Raw genomic sequence first — 24,348 nt, forward strand, 5'->3', positions numbered from 1 at the left:
ATCTAAAATAAGCACAGGTTATTTTTTCATTCAGCATATGTGTGCACAGGTACTTTGCAAAGATTTGAAGATAAAAGATGTCTGTGATTAAATCGTGTCCTCATAAAGTCTAAGCCGTTGGGTGTAGACTGATAGTGCGTGCACAGGGAGCCAGAGGCTAACAAAGGTGTCTGTACCGAGCGGTGTCCTTTTCCCTCCTAACCGTGTGCTTGTCTTACTGTTAGCTGTTCTCTGGGTAGGGCTGGGAGGATGAACACTGTTAATTAGAGACCAAGCAGCCTTTCAAGTTGGCACAAGTGGTGTTTAGAAGATGGAGGCGTAGGATGCTCTAATCCTGCTGCTGTTACTTCTTCATGTTAACACGCAACTTTTTCCAGTAACTACATTACCTAAACCACAAATTCGTTTAACTTAGCTCAAGCAAGAGCATCTGCTTGATTGAAGACAGACAGCTTGTCATTGCAGATACGGTTCATTCAGAGCTGACATCGCTGCTCAGCTGGGCACTTTTCCTGAGTAGCTTTATTAGCTCAAAATCCTTCTCAACACAATATGCAAATTTTGATGTTCTTCAGCTTTATGATAATTTTATAACTGGAGTAACTTTTTAAAAGAATGTTGCCAACACATTTCAAAACACAACTTGCAAATTAGCAAGCACCTTTAAGTAGTTCAGCAGAATAAAATGTCAATCCAAATGATTGTTAGAAGAATAGTATTTTAAGTAAAATTGAGTTCAACTAAGCTTTAAAATCTTTCTTGAGTAGTTTGTTAAAGTTGTTTACCTTTGAAGTACAATGAGCTAATTATACCCCTGGTTAGAGTAACACTAATGCTTAATGCAGATTTCCTAGAGAATCTGCCTGTCCAGATCCTGCGTGTCCTTCAAGGCCCAGTTCAGGATCAAGCCCTCCTCCCCGACCCCTCCCCCATGACACCAATTCTGACCTGTTCTAGGGTTGGTATCACATTCTGTCGTGTATTTAAATGATTTGTGTTCTCTCCTTCCCTCTCTCAGGACTGTAAGCTCCTTGAAGGCTGTACCACTGTTTAATCATTTTCCACCCAGGATTCTAGCACAATGCCTCACATGTTCTAGGCTCTTTAATTGTTATTTAAGAATATGAAGTTAAGAAATATAACTGTTTAGCACAGAGGTAATGTAAATTCTTTAGACTGCTTGATTTCTATATTGAATCGAAGCTTTTTGGTGTTGTTATTTTAAACCAGGTATAATAATCCCGAGAAACTTCTGGAAACGAGATGTGGACGGTGTGGGGAGTGGGCCAATTGTTTCACACTGTGCTGCAGAGCCCTGGGCTTCGAAGCCCGCTACGTCTGGGATTACACAGGTGCGGATGCCGTGTGGGCAGAGGCCAGGGGGGTCTTGCTGACTTCAGGATGGGGTGTACAGTCCCGCCTTGTCAGTCTGTATTTCCATTTGCCTTCTGTAAATAGCAGTAATCCCAGCCTCGTGGGGGGTTTTTTGTTTTTTTTTTTTAATGGGGATCACAGGATTTTTTTTAGTACCCCTAGCATTTTGCCTGGTACTTTACACTATAAACATTTTTTATTAACAATTTATCATGACATTTTTAGTAGTGCTGTTTCTCTATGGATAAGAACATGTGTAATAATGTTCTGTAGAAATCTTCATTTTTGTAGAGATTAGTGTAAAAGATTTAGTAATATTAATATACAATAAAATATAATAAAAGCCATGTGAGATTTATATTGTCCTTATTTCGTTATAACTTGTGTCACATGTTAAAAAGTTTTTCTTCTTAGATTTTTTTCACTTGTGTTTCTGTTATTTTCTTGGGATAAAATGAAACCTTCACTTAATAGTTATTGTTCTCTTACAGTCAAATAGAGACCATCAGTAACCAGACATCCTCTGTTAGACCTCTGCTGGAATTAACTCCTTCACATTAGCAAACTGTGTGCATTAGTCCTATGGTTTACGTGCTGTTGTTCAACGTGTTTGCCCTTTTCAGAGTTATAGCTCACATTATTTTTAATTAAGCCTAAAACTGACTATATTAAAGGAGATTTTCCAAAACAATTGCAAGGATTTCAGAGAGAGAGAGAGGGACTTCCTTGGCGGTCCAGTGGTTAAGACTCCATGCTTCCACTGCAGGGGGCACGGGTTCGGTCCCTGGTTGGGGAACTAGGATCTCACATGCCTCACGGCGCGGCCAGAAAATAAAAATAAAAAGTAAAAAAAAAAAGTCATCAAGAATTGCCCCTATTAAAAAAAAAGAGAGAGAAAGAGAAATTAAAGCAGGTGTTCTAGAGTCTTGTGTGCCACAAAATGCTCACTTGTTAATTAAAATTTAGAATCTTGCATATTGTCACGTGGTTCTCATCTTAGGCGTTTGTATATAGTTATTGGAAGTCTTGGTTTTATAAGCTTAGCTTTTGTTTTCTCCTTCTGGCGCGTCCTCGTCTGTCACTTGCGTAGACCACGTCTGGACAGAAGTGTACTCCCCTTCTCAGCAGCGGTGGCTGCACTGTGACGCGTGTGAAGACGTCTGTGACAAGCCCCTCCTCTATGAGATCGGCTGGGGCAAGAAGCTGTCCTACATCATCGCCTTTTCTAAAGATGAGGTAGGACGGAAGAGAAAAAATGCGTTCTAAGAAAATTTATTTTTTCTTTTTTGACAGCCTTTGAAGGTATAATTGACATAAAATAAGCAGCACATGTTTAAAGTGTACAATTGAATAAGTGTTGTCATTTGTATATGCCCGAGAGATGACCTTTGCAGTCAAGGTGGTGAACACATCCATTATTCCAGGAGTTTCCTTGTGTTCGTTCTCGCTCCTTCTTGCCCCTCTCCAGGCAACCACAGATCTACTCTCTGAGACTATACACTAACGTGCATTTCTAGAGTTGTATGTAAACGGAATCATATATACTCTTTTTGATGGGGGGGTTTATTTTACTCATCGTAATTATTTTGAGGTTCCTCCATGTGTTTGCAAGTATCAATAATTTATTCTTTTTATTGCTGAGCAGTATTCCATCGTATGAATGTACCATGGTTCGTTTATCCATTTGCCTGTTGATGGACATTTGGGTACTTTGCAGTTTTTTTACTATTTCAAATACAGCTGCACAAGTCTTTATATGGGCATATGCTTTCTTTTCTCTTTGGTAAATGCCTGCTAGTGGAATGACTGAATCGTATGGTAGGTGATTGTTTAACTTTTTAAAAAACTGGCTCAACTGTTTTCCAAAGCAATGATGCTGTTTTGCATTCTCATCAGCAATATGTGCGTATTCCCAGTTTCTCCATATTCTTGCTAACAGTATGGTCTGACTTTTTCATTTTAGCCCTTTTTAGTAGACGTGCGGTGGTGTTGCATTGTGGTTTCATTTGCATTTCCCTGAGGACCAACACTGAGCATCTTTTTATGGGCTTGTTTGTCATCCATTTCTCTTCTTTGCCCTTTCTTTTTTTAATTGGGTTGTTCATTTTCTTATTCTTGAGTTTTGAGAGTTCTTCATATATTCTGAATACAAGTCCTTTTTCAGGTATGTGCTTTGCAAGGATTTTCTCCCTATCTGTCTTGTCCTTTTATTCTCTCAGTGACTTTTGAAGAGAAGAAATTGATGAAGTCCAGTTTATCAATTTGTTCTTTTGTGGATCTTGCTTTTTGATGTTATGTCTAAGAGATGTTTGCCTAGCCCGAGCCACAAGGATTTTTCTCCTACATTTTCTTTTAGAAGTTTTATACTTTTAGTTTTACACTTGTGTCTGTGATCCATTTTGGGCTAATTTTTGTAGATAGTCCAAGGTGTGAATTGAAATTCATTATTTTGCATATGGTTAAAGAATTGTTCTAGCACCGTTTGTTGAAAAAGTTATCCTTTTCCACTGAATTGGCCTTGTACCTTTGTCAAAAATCAGTTCTATAATATATTTATATATAATTTATATATTCAGTGCCATAAAAATGGAGTGTTTATTTGTTGAATTTCGTGAAATCGGCTTTGTAGATAAGTTATAAACAGCTAGATGTTCTGAAAATTTTATCTCCTAATCACAGTCTTTCTTGGAAGTGTACCGGTTAGAAAATGAATAAAAAGCATATTCTTTTCGATTTTTCTCCCACAGGTTTTAAAATGTGAAACAAAGGACAGCATTTTAAAAATTCTGTTTAAGAATTACATGCATTCTAGGTATCTAGCAAATTAATGTGGATGGTTGTAATCTTGTTAAATATTCGTGTCCTATAATTCGAGGTGGTGGATGTCACTTGGCGATATTCTTGTAAACATGAGGAGGTCATCTCCAGAAGGACTGAAATTAAAGAAGAGTTACTTCGAGAAACTATTAATACACTTAATAAGCAGGTATGTGATGGGCATTTGTCATTTTTCAGAGGACATTTGAAATATTACATAATCAAGAATAGCCAGTTTTTAACCCAGTGAAGTTCTTCAAGTAGTAGCATTATTTTACAATCAAAAATATTTAAATATTTAAATTAAAAATTTTGAGGACTTGTTTTAAGTATCGTGAGGTGGGGTTTTTTTGCCTTAAATTGTCACATCTCAAAGTTCAGTGAAACAATTTCCATATATATATATACTAGTTGACATAAAAAATATGTTGCCTTATTTTTCAAAGTAATTGTGTCTTGAATATCATTGCCCACACACTTGTCCACATAGGGAAATTTCTGGAACAAGGCACGGGAAGTTGTTAACAATGAGTATTGCTGGGAAGAGGACTGGGGGGTCCAAGAGGGAAGTTTCAGCTTTGATTTTATACCCCTTTGGTAGTACTGAAAGTTTTTTTACTATATATATATGCATATTATTTTTCATGATTTAAGAAACAACTAATTTTGCTGCTGGCAGGCAATTAGAATAGGGCAGATCACCTTACAGTGGTTGAGATTCAGTGTTTCAGCATGTTCACCTGTTTTGAGCTCGGCTCCTTGGGCCACCTGATGATTGGCAAATGCCTGGAAGGGAGAAGAGGTGCAGTTCAGTTCACCTCAGTTTGTTTCTTCCCTTGGGATCTTAGCTTCTTCAGGTCGGGCTACCTTGGTAGCTTTGTGTTGCATTCAGACGGGGGGGGGGGGGGTTGTGTGTGTGTGTGTGTGTGTGTTGTTCCCTGCTGTTGGTGTGTGTGTGTGTGTGTGTTGTTCCCTGCTGTTGGTGTGTGTGTGTTGTTCCCTGCTGTTGGTGTGTGTGTGTGTGTGTTGTTCCCTGCTGTTGGTGTGTGTGTGTTGTTCCCTGCTGTTGGTGTGTGTATGTTGTTCCCTGCTGTTGGTGTGTGTGTGTGTGTGTTGTTCCCTGCTGTTGGTGTGTGTGTGTGTGTGTTGTTCCCTGCTGTTGGTGTGTGTGTGTTATTCCCTGCTGTTGGTGTGTGTGTGTTGTTCCCTGCTGTTGTGTGTGTGTGTGTGTGTGTTGTTCCCTGCTGTTGGGGTGTGTGTGTGTGTGTGTGTGTGTGTGTTGTTCAGGTCGGGCTACCTTGGTAGCTTTGTGTTGCATTCAGACAGGTGTGTGTGTGTGTGTGTGTGTGTGTGTGTGTGTGTTGTTCCCTGCTGTTGGTGTGTGTGTGTGTGTGTTGTTCCCTGCTGTTGGTGTGTGTGTGTGTGTGTTATTCCCTGCTGTTGGTGTGTGTGTGTTGTTCCCTGCTGTTGTGTGTGTGTGTGTGTGTGTGTGTGTGTTGTTCAGGTCGGGCTACCTTGGTAGCTTTGTGTTGCATTCAGACAGGTGTGTGTGTGTGTGTGTGTGTGTGTGTGTTGTTCCCTGCTGTTGGTGTGTGTGTGTGTTATTCCCTGCTGTTGGTGTGTGTGTGTTGTTCCCTGCTGTTGTGTGTGTGTGTGTGTGTGTGTGTGTGTGTGTGTGTGTGTTGTTCAGGTCGGGCTACCTTGGTAGCTTTGTGTTGCATTCAGACAGGTGTGTGTGTGTGTGTGTGTGTGTGTGTGTGTGTGTGTGTTGTTCCCTGCTGTTGGTGTGTGTGTGTGTGTGTTGTTCCCTGCTGTTGGTGTGTGTGTGTGTGTGTTATTCCCTGCTGTTGGTGTGTGTGTGTTGTTCCCTGCTGTTGTGTGTGTGTGTGTGTGTGTGTGTGTGTGTGTGTTGTTCAGGTCGGGCTACCTTGGTAGCTTTGTGTTGCATTCAGACAGGTGTGTGTGTGTGTGTGTGTGTTGTTCCCTGCTGTTGGTGTGTGTGTGTGTGTGTGTGTTATTCCCTGCTGTTGGTGTGTGTGTGTTGTTCCCTGCTGTTGTGTGTGTGTGTGTGTGTGTGTGTGTGTTGTTCAGGTCGGGCTACCTTGGTAGCTTTGTGTTGCATTCAGACAGGTGTGTGTGTGTGTGTGTGTGTGTGTGTGTGTGTGTTGTTCCCTGCTGTTGGTGTGTGTGTGTGTGTGTTGTTCCCTGCTGTTGGTGTGTGTGTGTGTGTGTGTTATTCCCTGCTGTTGGTGTGTGTGTGTTGTTCCCTGCTGTTGTGTGTGTGTGTGTGTGTGTGTGTGTGTGTGTGTGTGTGTGTTGTTCAGGTCGGGCTACCTTGGTAGCTTTGTGTTGCATTCAGACAGGTGTGTGTGTGTGTGTGTGTGTGTGTGTGTGTGTGTTCCCTGCTGTTGGTGTGTGTGTGTGTGTGTTGTTCCCTGCTGTTGGTGTGTGTGTGTGTGTGTTATTCCCTGCTGTTGGTGTGTGTGTGTTGTTCCCTGCTGTTGTGTGTGTGTGTGTGTGTGTGTGTGTGTGTGTTGTTCAGGTCGGGCTACCTTGGTAGCTTTGTGTTGCATTCAGACAGGTGTGTGTGTGTGTGTGTGTGTGTTGTTCCCTGCTGTTGGTGTGTGTGTGTGTGTGTTATTCCCTGCTGTTGGTGTGTGTGTGTTGTTCCCTGCTGTTGTGTGTGTGTGTGTGTGTGTGTGTGTGTGTGTGTGTTGTTCAGGTCGGGCTACCTTGGTAGCTTTGGTTGCATTCAGACAGGTGTGTGTGTGTGTGTGTGTGTGTGTGTGTGTTGTTCCCTGCTGTTGGTGTGTGTGTGTTGTTCCCTGCTGTTGGTGTGTGTGTGTGTGTGTTGTTCCCTGCTGTTGGTGTGTGTGTGTTGTTCCCTGCTGTTGGTGTGTGTATGTTGTTCCCTGCTGTTGGTGTGTGTGTGTGTGTGTTGTTCCCTGCTGTTGGTGTGTGTGTGTGTGTGTGTTGTTCCCTGCTGTTGGTGTGTGTGTGTTATTCCCTGCTGTTGGTGTGTGTGTGTTGTTCCCTGCTGTTGTGTGTGTGTGTGTGTGTGTGTGTTGTTCCCTGCTGTTGGTGTGTGTGTGTGTGTGTGTGTGTGTGTTGTTCAGGTCGGGCTACCTTGGTAGCTTTGTGTTGCATTCAGACAGGTGTGTGTGTGTGTGTGTGTGTGTGTGTGTGTGTGTGTGTTGTTCAGGTCGGGCTACCTTGGTAGCTTTGTGTTGCATTCAGACAGGTGTGTGTGTGTGTGTGTGTGTGTGTGTGTGTGTTGTTCAGGTCGGGCTACCTTGGTAGCTTTGTGTTGCATTCAGACAGGTGTGTTTGTGTGTGTGTGTGTGTGTGTGTTGTTCCCTGCTGTTGGTGTGTGTGTGTGTGTGTTATTCCCTGCTGTTGGTGTGTGTGTGTTGTTCCCTGCTGTTGGTGTGTGTGTGTTGTTCCCTGCTGTTGTGTGTGTGTGTGTGTGTGTGTGTGTGTGTGTGTTGTTCCCTGCTGTCCTCGCCTTTCGCGGCAGGACAGTTGGTCTGACTCAGGCTAGTCTGTCATAACCAGAAACAGAAGCTGCTGCCTCTGTTTGAAACTTAAGCCGGTAAAGGGCATGGCAAGTTGGATTATGGGTGTTCAGTGATTTCTTAACATAAAATCTTGTAAAAGTATTTTGTTTCCACGGTGTCCTTTCTATTTTCCAAAATTACATGTATGAAAACAAAGTTGGTTACTTCTTTCCAAGACCCTGTTAAAATACAAATGTCTTAATTATATTCATACTTAGAGATGGACCCCTGCATTCCCCTAATCGTTAATGACGTTTTTTTAAACGTGCATTACAGAGGCAGATATCTTTGTCGGAAAACAGAAGAAAAGAACTTCTCCAGAGGATCATTGTGGAGCTTGTTGAATTTATATCTCCCAAAAGCCCTAAGCCTGGAGAACTTGGAGGAAGGATATCTGGGTCCTTGGCGTGGAGAGTAGCCCGAGGTGAAGCGGGTCCAGAGGTATTTACTTCATAACAGCCTGATAACCTTCTCACTTTACCACTTCCTGTCCTGTGCCCTTTACGTACAGAAAAACACGTTGGCCATGACCTTTCAGTGAACTTTGCAGGGTAATTATTAAAAAATGTAAACATTTGAAGAGAACCAATAATTGATTGACATAGTAAAATTACATACAAGAGTTAGCAAAGCAATTAAAATGGGATTTTTCTGTTGTTACCTTACGTAAATTTCTAGGGCAGTTATAAATAAAGTACATAAAAACGCATGAATTTTAAGTGTAAAGCTTAACAGATTTTCACAAATTGTGGTTCCCCATGTAACCACTAACCAGAATAAGAAGTTAGACAAGCAGATGTCTGAACGACCTGAGTTCCCTTCCAGCCACTGCCTTTCACCCATAAGAGTGACCTTTCTCCTGGTTTCTAATATCATGGACTAGTTTTGCCTGTTATTGTGCTTCATGTAAATGGAATCATACAGGATGTACTCTTTTGCGGACGATTTCTGTCTCTTAACATTATTTAGTGAGATTCATACTTGTCACTGCGTGTTTATAGTACATTTATTTTCTCATTGTGGTATAATATTCCACCATGTAAATATAGTATAATTTATCCACATCACTATTGGGTATTTGGGTTGTTTCTCGATTTTGGTTTAAAATTGTGCTGCTGTGCTATTTACAATAGCCAAGACATGGAAACAACCTAAATGTCCATCAACAGATGAATGGATAAAGAAGATGTGGTATATATATACAATGGAATATTACTCAGCCATAAGAAAGAATGAAGTAATGCCATTTGCAGCAACATGGATGGACCTAGAGATTATCATACTAAGTGAAGTAAGTCAGACAAAGACAAATATTATATGATATCACTTGTATGTGGAATCTAAAACATAATACAAATGAATCTATTTACAAAACAGAAGCAGACTCCACAGACATAGAAAACTGACTTATGGTTGCCCAAAGGGGAGAGGGGTGGGTGGGGTGTAAATTAGGAGCATGGGATTAAGAGATGCACACCACCATGTATAAAAGAGATGAACAACAAGCGTCCACTGTAGAGCACAGAAAACTATATCCAGTATCTTGTAATAACCTATAATGGGAAATAACCTGAAAAAATATATATAGAAATAACTGAACCACTTTGCTGTACAGTTGAAATTAACGCAATATTGTATATCAACTGTACTTCAGGTTTTTAAAACTTACGCTGCTGTGAACACACACAGACATGTTTTCAGTGAATGTGTATGCGTTTCAGATGGGTGCCTGCCCGGGAGCAGAATAGCTGGATCGCAGCGGTAGCGTGAGGATGTTCGGCTTTAGCGGATACCACCGAGCGGTTTCCCAGAGCGGTTGTGCCGGTTTACACCACCCCCCCGCCCAGCAGTAAATGAGACTTTTCTATGGCTCTGCCTATAGTTGCCTGTCTTTTTCATGTTAGCATTTCTGGTGGTATATAGTAGTGATAGTATTATATTGTGATTTTATTATTTTTTTAAATAAGAAATTACATTTTTTTCCTGGAAAACATAGTTTTTTAAAGATTTATTTATTTTTTATTGAAGTGTAATTGATTTACAATGTTGTGTTTCAGGTGTACAGCAAAGTGATTCAGTTATATGTACATATATATCTTTTTTTTTCCGATTTTAAATTTGCACTTTGGTGCTGAATGAAGTTGAATGTCTGTTCTTTAAACGTCCGTTTATTTATTTATTTATTTTTATTTCTGGCTGCGTCAGGTCTTCGGTTGTGGCATGCAGGATCTTTCTGTTGTGGCGCATGGCCTCTTCATTGCAGCGCGTGGGCTTCTCTAGTTGTGGTGTGTGGGTTTTCTCTCTCTAGTTGCGGCGCGTGGGCTCCAGAGCACGTGGGCTCTGTAGTTTGCGGCACGCAAGCTCTCGTTGAAGTGCGTGAGCTCAGTAGTTGCGGTGCACGGGCTTAGTTGCCCCACGGCATGTGGGATCTTAGTTCCCCGACCAGGGACCAAACCCACATCCCCTGCATTGGAAGGTGGATTCTTAACCACTGGACCACCAGGGAAGTCCCATTCTTTAAACTTTTGGATATCCTCTTTTGTGAAGTCCCATTCAGTGCTATGAAAACTTTATAAAGTGGGAAAAATAATAGAATCTGGGTAATTCAGCAGATGAAGGTGTTTCTTTCTTATTACATACTTGCCTGCATCTGGTTTTGGCTAGAAATTGTTGTTGCTCTGAGTACTATTATATAGTCAAACTTATTTGAAGATATTATCACTTGATTAATCTCCCAAAATTAAATAATGAACAATGGAAATGTAATTTCTAGAGTTAGGGGCTAGCATTAAAGCAGTGTGCTCTGTAATGGACATTAAGTACAATAGACTGTCCTTTGCTCTTAGGGAGCTTAAAGTTGACTCACTAGAAAGTATTTAAACGTCTAAGAAGATAAGCAATGAAAAATGCTTGAAAGGAAAATACTCCATCACAGTAGCAGTATCAAACAGTTCCACACAAAGTTTTAGATCTACTTTTTCTAAATTTGCCATTGTTACACCTCATTTCTCTAATAAAGGAATATGTCCCGAAGGGGAGAATTATCTCTAGTAAACTTTGTTTACTTTTAAATTTATCCCATCATCTTTCGCTGGCAGTTAGAAGTGTTGGTTCAGCCATAGAATTACAAGATCTAATTTCAACAGATAATTCAGATCACTGCTGATGCAGTGCAAGTTACAAGTCTAAATCTAAATGAAGCCAATTGAAAAGAGCTAATGTAATTCACAGCTGTGTTCAGTTTAAAATGGGGGTATTTAGGTCTTCACTTCTTTTTCTTTTTGTGGATGAGTGCGCTTCCTCTTGCATGGCATAGACATTGATGAAACTTTAAAAATATGAATTGGGTCCTATGCCCGGATTGTTTTCCCTGATGAACATTTTTTAAATTTCTCAATTATTGGAGACCATATTAGGGCCGTGGATTTAAAAAATCATTTTCCTAAAAAAAAAAAAACATTTTCCTTTTACAAATAGATGTTTGTTTTAAAAGTCAGTCCTAAAAAATTAGCGAACTATATCTTGAAATCGGTTGGAAAAAGAAGGAAACATTGGTGATACTTTCGTAAAGAAGTTTTGTCTTAATCTTATATTTTAAAGAAATTATGAAATATTAATGATATATTCAGTAACATTTTTCTTTTCCCTTTGATAATTAGTTATCCTTGGTAAAATAGTAGACAATGCTACTTTAATATTTTAATTCTATCTGGTTTATGTCAGCACTCTGAAATATCTTTGATAGAGAAGAATCGAGAAATATTGTTACATGCTTGTTTTAAAGTGTAGTATACTAATTCATAGTTAGAAAATCACCTTCTAAAAATAATAAACTGCCTTTTTTTTTTTTACCTTATCCAGGTTCTGCTAGGGAATTATCTTCTTGTTTATACATTTATAAATATTTTTCTCTTTCCATCTCTAAGATGTTTTACATTCTATTGACTCTTGTACATTTGAAGTTTTTACATTGTGTACTACCTAGTTCCCAATGTTTAGCAGGAAAGCATCACCTACTATCTTGATTGATTAGTAAATTGATTAGTTAGAAGCAAGACGTTGATACAGACTAGAGCAGTGGTTCTCAATGGTGGATGACTGCCTTCCAGGAGACATTTGTAATGTCTGGGGACATTTTGGGGGTTCCAGCTGCGAGGGGCAGTACCACTGGCATCTGGTGGGTGAGGCCAGGGATGCAGCCCTGCCCCGCACACCACCCGCTGCTGTGCTCACGTCTGAGGGCGAGGGGACGTTGTGTCGGTGCCACAGACAGGCGCGGGACAAATACGTCATCTTCCTCAAACCTGAGATTCAACCAGTGATTTAAGGCGACTGTTTTACATTAAAATAAACATTTATTTTGAAATAGATTGCAAAATTTGCCTGGAATTTTAAGGTGAAACAAGAGTTTTTGTAGCACTTTCACTTGTGCGGAAGATTGTTTCCAGCTATACCTCCCAGGCACTGTGCTCGCTTCGGGCATCAGGAAAGGACCCTGGTGAAACAGCTTTAGGCTGAGGCCTGAAGGGTGAGAAAGAATCACGTAGCTGGAGAGTAGAAGGAACAGCATTCCAGACGGAGGGAACAGCATGTGTCACGGCCCCGTGGCAGGAAGCAGCTGGGCCTTTGTGATGAACTAAAGAAGAAGTAACACGGTGGGGGTGAAGAGACCGCAGAGAAGGGTGCCGTGGGATCTGATTGGAGAAGGAGCAGAGGACAAGCCACGTGGGCCCTGGTAGCCTTGGTAGAGGTGTGGCGTTCCTGTGCAGTGAGAGGTCAGTGGAGCCAGTTAAACAGGAAGGTGAGGGACTTCCCTGGGGGTCCAGTGGTTGAGACTCTGCGCTTCCACTGCAGGGGCCATGGGTTCGATCCCTGGTCGGGGAACTAAGGTCCCCCATGCCACGTGGTGCAGCCAAAAAAAAAAAAAGTAATGTGTCCCAATTTACATTTTTAACAATCACGTTGATGACTGTGTGAAGAGGTTAAGAGTTGAAAGCTGGGAAATCAGCTGTAGGAGAGGATTGCAGCATCCAGTTAAGACATGGCGGTGGTGGAAATGAAGTCATGTTGACACAAAATCCCAAAAGTGTAAGTCAGCTACAGTTTATATTTCTTGTTTTCTGTCTAGTAATGTTTGGTGCTACGTCAGCATCATACTGTTCATATTTAATATGTAAAATATTTTCCAGATTTTCCAATGGCACCAGTTTTTCATTTTCAAGTTGAAGGAATCTCTTAACCACTATCCATAGCAGTACCTCTCTATGGATCTGTTTTCTATTATGTTGAAAAACTAATTCTGCTTTCTTTTTAAGAGTAAAGAAACCCTGTTCATCCCCTCTGAAAACGAGAAGATTTCTAAACAGCTCCACCTTTGCTATAATATAGTAAAAAATCATTATGTCCGCATTTCAAGTAATAACCAAACCATTTCTGGATGGGAGAATGGTGTGTGGAGAATGGAATCCATATTCAGAAAAGTTGAAACAGACTGGAACATGGTAACGTAATGCATGAAGCTGTTTAAAACTTCAGTCATTGTTTAAACAAATATAGATGGGCTTAATTTTTCAGCTGTGTATAATGTGAAAACGGATATCAAAATTACTTTTAGTAATCCTTAAACTTGTAAAAGAAGATCCTGCTCTCCGTGTTTAATGAAATGTCCATTCAAAATCTGTGTGTTTATATCAAGAAAAGTATCCATTTTCATCCAAGAGGCCCAATTTAATTCTTTCATGGGGAAAAATAATCAAGTGTATGACCAACTCATGTGACTAGTTTTTGCATGAATATGTAGAGTATATTGTTATCCACTTCCTTCATAGATGTGTATTGATTGCCAGCCATGGGCAAGCTGTTAGGAACTGTAATCCATGTAGTCCAAAGTCCCAAGAGCTAACCATCTAACACGCTTCTGTTCCATGAGAATGTGGATGATTGAGCAGCGATATTGGTTTTTTCTCCTCTGTTTCCTAAAAATAAAGGGAGAAATGGATGGTGGGACTGTAGTAGTTCATTGTACCAACTTGTACATTGTTGTTACTTGTTGTCTGGAATAAGAGGCTTTGCTTTTAGACTGCCCTCCCCCTTAGACACACACCAAAAATAAGCTCAGAGCAACTCACATGACCTCAGTAGGTCTGACCGTATTATGGATAGGTTTCACTGGAGTGAATGAGCTTATAGGCAGCTTTAACTTGCCACCTGAAGAGTGAGAAGCTGTTCACTTGTAAGACCTAGTGAATAGATTTAGCAGGTGAGTCACAGATGAACAGCTGCTCGTGTTTATGAGTATCTACTACATGCTTATCACTGTACCAGCCATTAATCAGAGTACAGAGGACATATAAAGATAAGATCCCTGCTTTCTTCCACCCCCCCCACCCCCCCATAGGTTTTTGTTCTAAACTTACCTTGGTGCTTATTTTGACCATCTTTTTGTGCTAAGCCAAGAATGATTTGTAGGCTCATTGAGATTGTAGATGCAGGAATTCTCTTCTTTAGTTAAGGAAGGGCATAAAATATAATACAAGATAAAATTTAGAACTTGAAGATACGTGTATCTGTAATTGACTCTTCTCGCTGATGAGAGAGGAGGAGCGTCTTCTGGAAAACCATCCTTACCTGAAGAATTGCTCTGAACAGCAAGCAGGAGAGGACAGACGTGGCGTTTACCCGAGGCCTAGCGTGCGCTGAACTGGAGACAAGGCCTGCCCCCCGCCCTGACCGCCGGCCTGGTGGAGAAGACAGCACTGTGCCGAGGAGCAGGGCGAGTGTTGTGGCATGCTCCCGTCCTGCTCCCGCGTCTGCTCGTCGGCACACGCGCCCCGAGCGCCTGCTGTACCCCGCACGGCCCTCGCAGTCCAGCAGGGGAAGGAGAAGCGTGAGCAGCCACGACGCAGGGCGCTGTAACGAGGACGCCAGCGCGTTGCCATGGGGACGGCGGGAGGCTGGCGGAGCGCCGCAGCGCGGGCACCGCTGGGGCCGCGCGCGGAAAGCGGAGTAGGTGCTCGCGAGGCAGGGCCGGAGCGTGCAGGGCAGGGCTCGCTTCCAGACCTCTGATTAGACGGCCGTGGCCGGAGCCGGGGTGTTGTGTGAGAAGGCTTCACGTAAGGCAAGTGAGGTGTGAGGGCCCTTAAGTACGAAACAAGAGCCTACTGAAGTAAAGTTTCGTGTGCTTTCACCAGGGGCGCCGTTTTTCAAAAAGTGAACGAATCCATTTCCGGTTAAAATACTTATTACTAAATGAAGAAGAATACTGGAATTGTAACTGCGCTTGTAGAGACTAATCACTCCGAAGTCATATGTCGCCCTTAAAACATGAATTTTTCGCCTAAATCAACCTCTGTCGTTCTGTTCGAGGGCGCCCCCAGCTAGGGCTTCTCTAACTCGGCTAAAAGTGGAGGCTCGTTCCGCTCAGTAATCGCCACGCTGGAGTCACGGCAGGTGCCGTGCAGCCCGTCTGGGGGTGCTTAGAACGGAACCTTACGCGCTCACCGTGACAGCCTCCCGGCAGCAGAGACTCTCTGAAGTTTACTCCTAGCAAAGACACTGTTCAGTGCTGTCTGGACTTGAAGGGAACATAAAAAGCTCAATCAAGAGTCTGCTTTTTAGGAGGCAAGTAATACCACCCTGATAGAAGTGATGTTAGTGGCTTCCTGACTAGTCTGCCTGCATTGCCCTGGTCCCTTCAAAGATGTTTCTCTGGCTACAGCATGGAGAACGTTTTCAGAACCCCGTTCGTTACTGAGTGCTCTCAGGGTGAGAAGCAGCTCCGGTCTCTTCTGAGTCTGGCCCTCGCCTTGCACCACCAGGCTGCCCCCTGGCTCTCTGCATGCGCTGCCCTGCCCTGCCCCCTCCCCGCGGAACCTCGTTTCTTTCCTTTCTGTGAGACTAACTTATTCTTACCCTTAGAACCTGCGTAAGCCTCATTCCGTCCAGTCTCGGCCAGCTGGTGCCTTTTACCCTGTATTGACTGGTGGCCCCTCCCCTTCCTGAAGTTTATTCTACGCACGTGTGTGAGAACAGATTGTCTCTCTCGTACCGGACTGTAAACATTGCCCGGACAGGGACCTTGTCTTTTCCTACTCACTTCTGTGCTCTCAGTATTCACGTGCCTAACATAGTGCCTGATGCGTAACAAATGTTTAATAATGAAAACGGGTGGACGTGAGAACGAGCGCTTGAGTGTTTACGGCATAAATTCTGCGGCACCTGAGGGCCACGTCGAGCACTGCAGGAGCTCTGTTCATTCAGACTGTGCCCCTTGGATGTTCCTCAGTACTTTGCAGTTTTGAGCAGTTTTGTCATTAATGCCACTAGAGTCCCGTTAGCCCTTTCGGGCGCACGGCGTGATGTCAGGAATTGACCCCCTCAGCCGTTCGGCAGACGTGCGCCCTGTCGCACTCTGTGCTCGGCACTTAGGGCCTAGTGGTGAGTTACGAGGCGCACCCAAGGTGAGCTAGGCCTGTGTAGGAGGAAGACACGTGGACCAGCCGTTTCGGTTAGCAAGGTGGGCGCTGGAAGGACGTGGGCCCGTGTGTGACACACGAGCAAGAGCAGCTTATTAGCATTCGATTAGGGTCTCTTGAAATACAGCTGCTCTGCTGGAGATCTGTAGGAGTGACTGACTGCACCGTGAGCTCAGAGTTCATCTCAGCGACCTCAACAGAATGATAATTTTAAGTGTGTGCTAAAGAGCAGCTGCAAACAGTGCAGTGCAAACTGAACCTCCAGGAAACCGTAACAGCCGGCTAACCAGCCTGGCATGTTTCTCATGTAATGAGAAAATCTTTAAGTGCAGATCTTCCCAAGAATGGGAAATACAGAAAGAAGCTGATGTGCAGATTGTTCTCAGTCTTGAGAGTAGTGGTCGCAGCCACAACACGCAGGACCAGTTTCAGCAGGGTGCATGGCGAGCCGTATAACTTAGATCTGAAGCCACAGATGCACTGGTCTCGTTCCTCCCCACAGGTTGTGTGTGATGTGCTTTCATTGTCTACAGATGCCACAGAGGGGCCAGGGTGGATCACGTACAGATTTAAAAAGCCAACAGGCAAAACATTTGTTGAAGGTAAATCAAGTTAGGAACGATCAACAGTTACAAAAATGCTTTTTTCCCCCTTTAGAGCAAACAGTTGCCTGCTTGAGAGGTTATGAAGTATTTTTTTCTCCTAAATAAATTATAATTACCAGTTCTATTGGTTTTACACCTAGACAGGACCACAGTTGGAGGTCTATGTAAATCCTGTTGCTTTGGTACATTTCAAAGTGCCAAACTGAGCATACCTAGTATACTATGGAACTGGGTATACACAGTGTACTCAGTACCATAGTAGCATCCTACAGTCTCTAAAAATGCTGAGTTAACTAAGTTGGTTAAAGCGCTACAGACAGAATATGTTGCGTCCAAAAGATGACATGAATTTTCAATATAAATAGGGTCTGTTTTATCTCTATATGCTGTTTCTTTAGCCTAAGAGAACTTTTATTTGCTCACAGTATGTTTAAAGGTTTATTTAAGCATTTAAGAATTCAATGATGAATTCCACCTTATCCTTTAACGTTTTAGAGTTGTAAAAACTGATGCCTTTAGGACTGAAAAGTGTAAGTCTTAGAAAAAGCAATTTTCAGACATGTTCAACAGCCATTATAAGCCTTCTGTGACAATTAAAAACAGTTCTAATTAGCTTGTCTTCACTTTCAATTGTGATCAGGTATTACTTTTCCAAGTGTACCTGTAAGACTTTTCTGTCATGTCTCAAAATTAGAGGCTTTAAGAAAGAAGAAGAAAAACAAATTTTGGCCCAGACTCACGTGATATAATTAAGGCAGTTCTTGGGGGTAAACTAGAACTTTGAAGTTAGCTTGACTTCAGCCTATCGTATTTTATATGCCCACACTTTTAGGGGAGCATTTGAAGCCACTGAGCTCTGAAAACACACAAGACACAGAAGACATGTATTGAGACATAAATATATTTGCCCCCTGTCTTTCAGTTTCTTCCCACCACCTTTCTTCCAGTGACCCCTCTGTTTGGCTCTTCTTTTCCAGGTAGCCCCCTTTACTAACTTCTCCTTTGGAGGAGTAGTTACATTATGGATAATCCCTGGGTGCCCAGGAGTTTAGCATTGGTGAGACTAACAGCTCCCTGGCAGCTCTGCTGTAGCCCTGAGCCCAGGCTCTCCACGCACACAGCTCTCGGGGGAGCAGGCAGTAGGCACACACGCACCCGAGGGGCTAGAGTGAGGTACCCGGGACCCGAGTGGGGCAGGCGGCAGTGCAGACAGCTGGGATGGTTGTGCAGAACAGCAGCAGGCGGTTATGTGTTTCTGGTCTAAGGAGTTCTAAGTCATCTTCCTTGGAGAGTGATTGTTTAACGGTTTCATTGTCTCCAGCTCACTGATTCTAAAAACTCAAATTAGCCGGCATATTTCACCTGGAAGAAAACTAGCTAGAGGTTGCCGAGTAGAATAGCATATCAACAGCGTGCTAGCGGTGACTGACGTTTTACGTGATGGCTGAGGACTAGCGTAGTGAGGAACTGGACATTTCCACGGCAGGTGTGCTTCGTGTGGTACTGCCAGCTCTTTGCCCCTGAGAAGCAGCTTAGCTGTTTCCGAAAGAAGGTATGTGTGTGCGCACGCAAGTTTCTAGTACTTAAATACTGTTCATTAAACCCCATAAATCCAGAGCCTGTGCCCCCAGAGCGTTTATGATTTGGTTAAGTTAGATAATACAAGTACACCTGAAATAAAACAGTTATATTTGGGTCACGGAGTATTGGCAGTTCCAGGCGGGATGCACTTGTGGAGGACCATGAAAACTGCGAGTTTGGATGTCATGCAAGAGGCAGGTACTTGCTGTATGTTCTAGACCAGCAAACGATAGGAGGCAGTGAGATGTTAAAAACCTTAATTAGGCAGTTGCAGAAAGATGAGTGTAACGTCATGACCGAAGTGATAAGTGCAGTATCCGTGAGGAAAGGGTTTTGTTTTTTTTTTTTTCAAGACTTATTTCAAAGAAATGCATGGATTATTGTGGGAGTTTGGACATTAGGGATAAATGAGTAAAGAGGCAGGTTCTCAGGGCTTTAAACCTGGGTGAGTGGGCCAGGGCTGTGGACGTTCAGTTTTCACGTCGGCACATTTGAAGAGTGTGGACGAAACTGTGAAGGGAGCTGGGCCGGAGGCAGCGGTCGGTCTGGACGTCTTAGAGAGGACATTGCCGGTGGTCACAGCGTTGACAGTGAAGGCCTGGGGAGCATCCGGTGTAGAGAGGCTTGCGGGGAGCATGGACTTTTAGCCTTGTAAACCATTCCCGTTGCTTAGCAGTGACTGAGGTATTTGCTTGACTTAGAGGATATGGCCCATCCCATTCTAGGAAAGCTTATCTGAAAATCCAGGCTTAGAAAAGAAGATACATTAAGGAGTAATTGCATTTAAAAGGACTCTTCGTTTTCAGCAGGATTCATCATAAAATTCATTTTAAATAGCTGGACTGGGGACTTCCCTGGTGGTGAAGTGGTTAAGAATCCGCCTGCCAACACAGGGGTCACGGGTTCGAGCCCTGGTCTGGGAAGATCCCACATGCTGCGGAGCAGCTAAGCCCGTGCGCCACAACGACTGAGCCTGTGCTTTAGAGCCTGCGAGCCACAACTACTGAGCCCGCGTGCTGCAACTACTGAAGCCCGCGCGCCTAGAGCCCGTGTTCCGCAACGAGAGGCCACCGCAGTGAGAAGCCCGTGCACCGCAACAAAGAGTAGCCGCCACTGGACGCAGCCACAGAAAACCCACGTGCAGCAACAAAGATCCAACGCAGCCAAAAATAAATAAACAAATAAATAAATTTTAAAAATAATAATAAATAAAAAAATAAATAGCTGGAGTTAGTAATTTAAAAGAGAATATGATTTACCAAAATTTGGTTAGCATGCAGCCTTAGGGCTGTACTTATTGAGGCACCTGTATTCAAATAATACCTTTCATCCATAGCAAAAGATGCTATCGCAAAGATTGCTAATCAAATGAAAAATTGTTAGCAGTAAAAATCTTTTCAGTGGGGAAAAGTTATGTTTTAAATAACCATTTGTGCATAGTTCCTGTGGCAATAAGACTTTGACTATATGTGTTTTTCTACACTGTTTGATTATCTTTGACAGTTCCTTTTCTCCCTCCTACTTTATAGGTGTATTTAACCCGAAAGGAAGGATCGTCTTATGCTTACATTTCCTGGAAGTTTGAATGTGGGTCAGTTGGCCTCAACGTAGATAGCATTTCCATTAGGACAAGTAGCCAGACCTTTGAGACAGGAACAGTACAGTGGAAATTGAGATCTGATACAGCACAAGTAGAGCTGGCGGGCGGTAAGCATTGGACTGGAGAAGTAATCGTGAAGTGTGCGTTCAGCACTCTGAAGAGTGATTGTGCTTATCTGAGATGTAGTTAAGAGTTTTCCTTAGCCTAGAGTTATTCATACTGTTGCAGTAAAAAAAAAAAAAAATTAAAAAAAATATATTTAAGTTAAAACCTGTAGTTTAACCTCATTATTAATAGTAGGGCTGATGTTTTTTATTGTGAAACACAAATGGAAGGAGAAAACATTTCTTTTTTCAGAGGACACATTTCCTCCATAAAGAATAATTTGTATTTGTTTTTTAAGGGTAGATTTTTACCTATAAGGCAGGTATATCAAATGCATTCCGAAACTACCTCTTTATGTTCTTACCAAAAGCAAAGTGTTAATTTTTTTTTTTTCCTCCAACAGATAAAATTCTTCGCTCCTATCATGATTTTTCTGGTGCCACTGAAGTTATTTTGGAAGCAGAATTAAGCAGAGGAGATGGTGTTGTTGCTTGGCAACACACCCAGCTGTTTAGACAAAGCTTAAATGACCCTGAAGAAAATTGTTTGGAGATAATTATAAAATTCAGTGACCTTTGAGAACCTGAACATTATAGAAAAGCTGGCAATAATCAAGGACATAGCATGTTCTAAAGCAGTCTCTTGGTTCCCTGCATGCTTAGATGGCAGTGTTCTACCCCCTGCTAGCATATTTCCTTGTTGGCTATCCATCGTGTTAACCCTCATGAAAATGTATCTTTTTACTGTGGACCCTAATGAAACCTTGAATTAAAAGCTTCCTTCCATATGTGACTCTGATTTGGAGTGAAGTCTTACTGCCTCACTATGAGATTTTAACCTAAAAATTGTAAGTATGGTTTTAAAAGTAAAATGAAGGTATTCATGATTAAATGCTATTCATGATTATGATGAAATCTTAAGCTAATAATAGTAATTTGACAGTTTCTGATCAGGCATTAATTTCTCCGTAAGTAATTGAAACAGATTTCCTAAGATTTTTTAATTTTTAATAAATGTGAAAGTGTAGTATTTCATAAGGTATAGAGCATGAAAATTTTTATGATTGTAAATACGTAGGCATTTAAGAAATAAAATGAATTATTTTGCGTTATATCTTTTTAGTGATTACTTTGGCTAAATAAAAATCATAAGTATGCTAAACGTTGAAAACCACTTGAATAGACAAGAATTATGAAAACGGTTAACACTGCATAAATTCAAAGATACATTATAAATCCATAATATGTGGACACTTCTGAAAATGCTTTACTTTTGAGTTTACTTTTGAGTATTTTTATCTACCTCATTGAATAAAATGTTTATTCTTGACTTTGAAACTATGTAACTGGGATGATTCAGTGTGGATATACTGTATCAAGAGTTTTCGTGTGTGTGTGTTTGTGTGTGTGTGCGCGCGTGTTCCATGTAACCTCTCCAGTTAAACTTAGTGAACATTTATGAAGTGTTTGTGTGCACCACGAGGGATGCGGTGACGAAGACGACCACGGCCCCGCTCCCTAAATGCCTTTGTCATGTTCTGCAGAGCGAGTTCTCAGCTCTCCCGGCCAGAAAAGTACGTTCTCAGACATTCTCACCCCGTGCAACTCACTAGCATGTTTACATGCGTTGTGAAATATGTACTGGAATTCTGAAACAAAGGTCTTAATGTTTTCTTTTTAATCGTAGTCCAACTCTGCTGAGGATCACCTTCTTGCTAAAAAGTTACACTTAAAGGTAGCTTGTGCGTCTAAATTTATTAATACGTCTCGAATATTAGAAAATTTTCTGGAATTCTGAAACTCTTAAGTTAATCATAGCATCGTAGAGTGGCCAGATACGTGAAATTGGACAGCCTTGTCTCCTTCCTGTCTTGAAGTGCCTGGTTTTGGCACGGTGAGTATTTGGGTGATAAGTGGAACAACACTCTTCATGAGAAAAACTGGAGCTTGACAAGCAGTCGTGTTAAAGATGGCAACAGAGATAAACTGAATGTACTTTATCTGTGAAAAGGAAACATTCTAATTTTTACTGTGGCTTTAAGCAGAAAGTTCAAATGTCCTGTATTTTTACAGAGTTGAACTACTGAAGAGAAAAGCAGTTGCACACTTTTCTTAAACGTGTTCCTTGAGAGTTTCAACCTCAGGGTGCCTGACACACGTTAATAGATATTTTATGATACAGACAAGTTTGGCAGTAGTACAGAAGGTATGAGACAAAGCAATTCTCAGTAATGTGTACGGCGTAGTGAGTAAACCAGTCAGGCAAAAGTAACTGAGGCAGAGACGGGCTGATAGTACAAACCCCCTGAATAAACTGGCCCTCATATTAGCTGCCCTTTATAAAGCAGTCATCGGAGATCTTTTCTTTTTCTTTCCAGCTGAAAAATTGTAATTAATTTGCAGGGTTTTTAAATTTATCTCGATCAAAACAAATTTCAGAATCCAAATATATGATACCAAAACTAGACCACTTATATTTTGTAAAAATTAATAATAAGCCTCTCTCTCTTAAAACCTTTACAAGATACACATCTAAAATACAAATGCTTAGGGCAGTGGTTTCAAAAGTGTTCGTTATCTCTGGACCAGTGGCATCAGTATCACCTAGAGACTGTGAGAAATTTAAATTCTCAGTCCCCACCTCAGACCTACTGGATCAGAAACAAACCTCCAAGTGATCCTGGGATCTTATTGTAAAGGCCCTCAGTCTGCGGTGACTCCAGGGTGAACGCAAAGCGCTCAGGGGATACCTGAACCAGGCTGCAGAACCACAGGCTGGTTGGTGAGCCTCTGCCTCCCTTGCTCACTGTCTGAAAGGCTTTATACCTTGGCGTCCTGACGAACTTTCCAGACCGTCTGCTTTCTGTTGCAGGGTTGTTTTTTTTTAAAGTAGGTCCTTTGCTGGAAATCACATTCTCAAGATGAACAAGAAGTTACATCTGATGTTTTGATCACTTTAGAAGGCAAAAAGAAGTGCCTCGGATTAAGGGAGGGCTAGAGAACACGGTGTCATGAATTTGGGGGTAGGGGGGTTGTTAGAGATCCTTTAATCCAGACCCCTCACTTTTCCCTGAGGAAGCTCAAGCCCGGAGAAGGGCTTGTCTAAACAATGCAGTGGATTAGTAACACTGGCAAGATTGACTTGTACACTCAGTGTTCCCTTCTACCGAGTTGCAGGGTTGTAACACAGGGTTGTAATTCTATAGAATTCTAGTCCTGTGTGTGGGCTGCTGTTGTATTACATGTTTCCTGAATACAGATACTTTGGTAGGAATGTTCAAGTTGAGGAGATACTAAAACTGATGTTAGAGCCAGTTATTTTTCTAACTATAGTTAAGCTTTCCTGGAGAGTAAATGTATTATAATTTGATAATAGATTACTATAGATATATATGCTTTGGTATTTTTTTCTCTACAACACAATAAATTGTGTTTTGATTTTATAGTTCAAGCAAATACGCTTTTTAAATTTATTTTTATTGAAGTATAGTTGAGTTGCAATGTTGTGTTAATTACTGCTGTACAACAGTGACTCAGTTTTATATATTTATTTATATATATATGTGTGTGTGTGTGTATATATATATGCACACACACACACCTTTTTCATATTCTTTTCCATTATGGTTTGTCACAGGATATTGAATATAGTTCCCTGTGCTGTACAGTAGGACCTTGTTGTTTATCCGTACTATATAGAATAGTTTGCATCTGCTAAACCCAAACTCCCAATCCATCCCTCTCCCACCCCCCCTCCCCCTTGGCAACCACCAGTCTGTTCTCTATGTCTGTGAGTCTGTATTTGTTTCATAGATAGGTTCATTTGTGTCATATTTTAGATTCCACATATAAGTGATATCATATGGTAAAGCAAATACCCTTTTTTTTTTAGCATCTTTATTGGAGTATAATTGCATTACAATGGTGTGTTAGTTTCTGCTGTATAACAAAGTGAATCAGCTATACGTATACATATATCCCCATATCTCCTCCCTCTTGCGTCTCCCTCCCACCCTCCCTATCCCACCCATCTAGGTGGTCACAAAGCACCGAGCTGATCTCCCTGTGCTATGTGGCTGCTTCCCACTAGCTATCTATTTTACATTTGGGAGTGTATATATGGTCTGTCATACAGAGTGAAGTAAGCAAATATATTTTATAAGCTGCGATCAATGTGGTATTCCTTCCTAAAGTACTCATGGGAAGAATAAGGGTAAACCACATAAGTCATGATTG

The 24,348-nt window shown here is 41.8% G+C and overlaps 1 protein-coding gene across 4 annotated transcripts in view; it reads left to right on the forward strand.

Annotated features, from left to right (window-relative positions):
* The window catches only part of NGLY1 (N-glycanase 1), a 57,446-nt gene extending 35,996 nt beyond the window's left edge, over positions 1-21,450 (forward strand). For 2 of the 4 annotated variants that reach the window (XM_082460749.1, XM_082460751.1), the window contains 7 exons: positions 1,231-1,352; positions 2,465-2,610; positions 4,250-4,360; positions 8,025-8,189; positions 13,064-13,249; positions 19,938-20,115; positions 20,517-21,450. In XM_082460749.1, the coding sequence (XP_082316875.1) occupies positions 1,231-1,352; positions 2,465-2,610; positions 4,250-4,360; positions 8,025-8,189; positions 13,064-13,249; positions 19,938-20,115; positions 20,517-20,692 (1,084 nt within the window). In that variant the 3' untranslated portion in view covers positions 20,693-21,450. The remainder of the gene's footprint in view (positions 1-1,230; positions 1,353-2,464; positions 2,611-4,249; positions 4,361-8,024; positions 8,190-13,063; positions 13,250-19,937; positions 20,116-20,516) is intronic. The other 2 variants (XM_082460752.1, XM_082460750.1) reach the window with 2 other exon arrangements.
* Positions 21,451-24,348: the final 2,898 nt, after the last annotated feature.

The sequence above is a fragment of the Balaenoptera physalus genome (genome assembly GCF_965194825.1).
Source record: "Balaenoptera physalus genome assembly, chromosome: 4".
Classification (NCBI taxonomy): domain Eukaryota; kingdom Metazoa; phylum Chordata; class Mammalia; order Artiodactyla; family Balaenopteridae; genus Balaenoptera; species Balaenoptera physalus.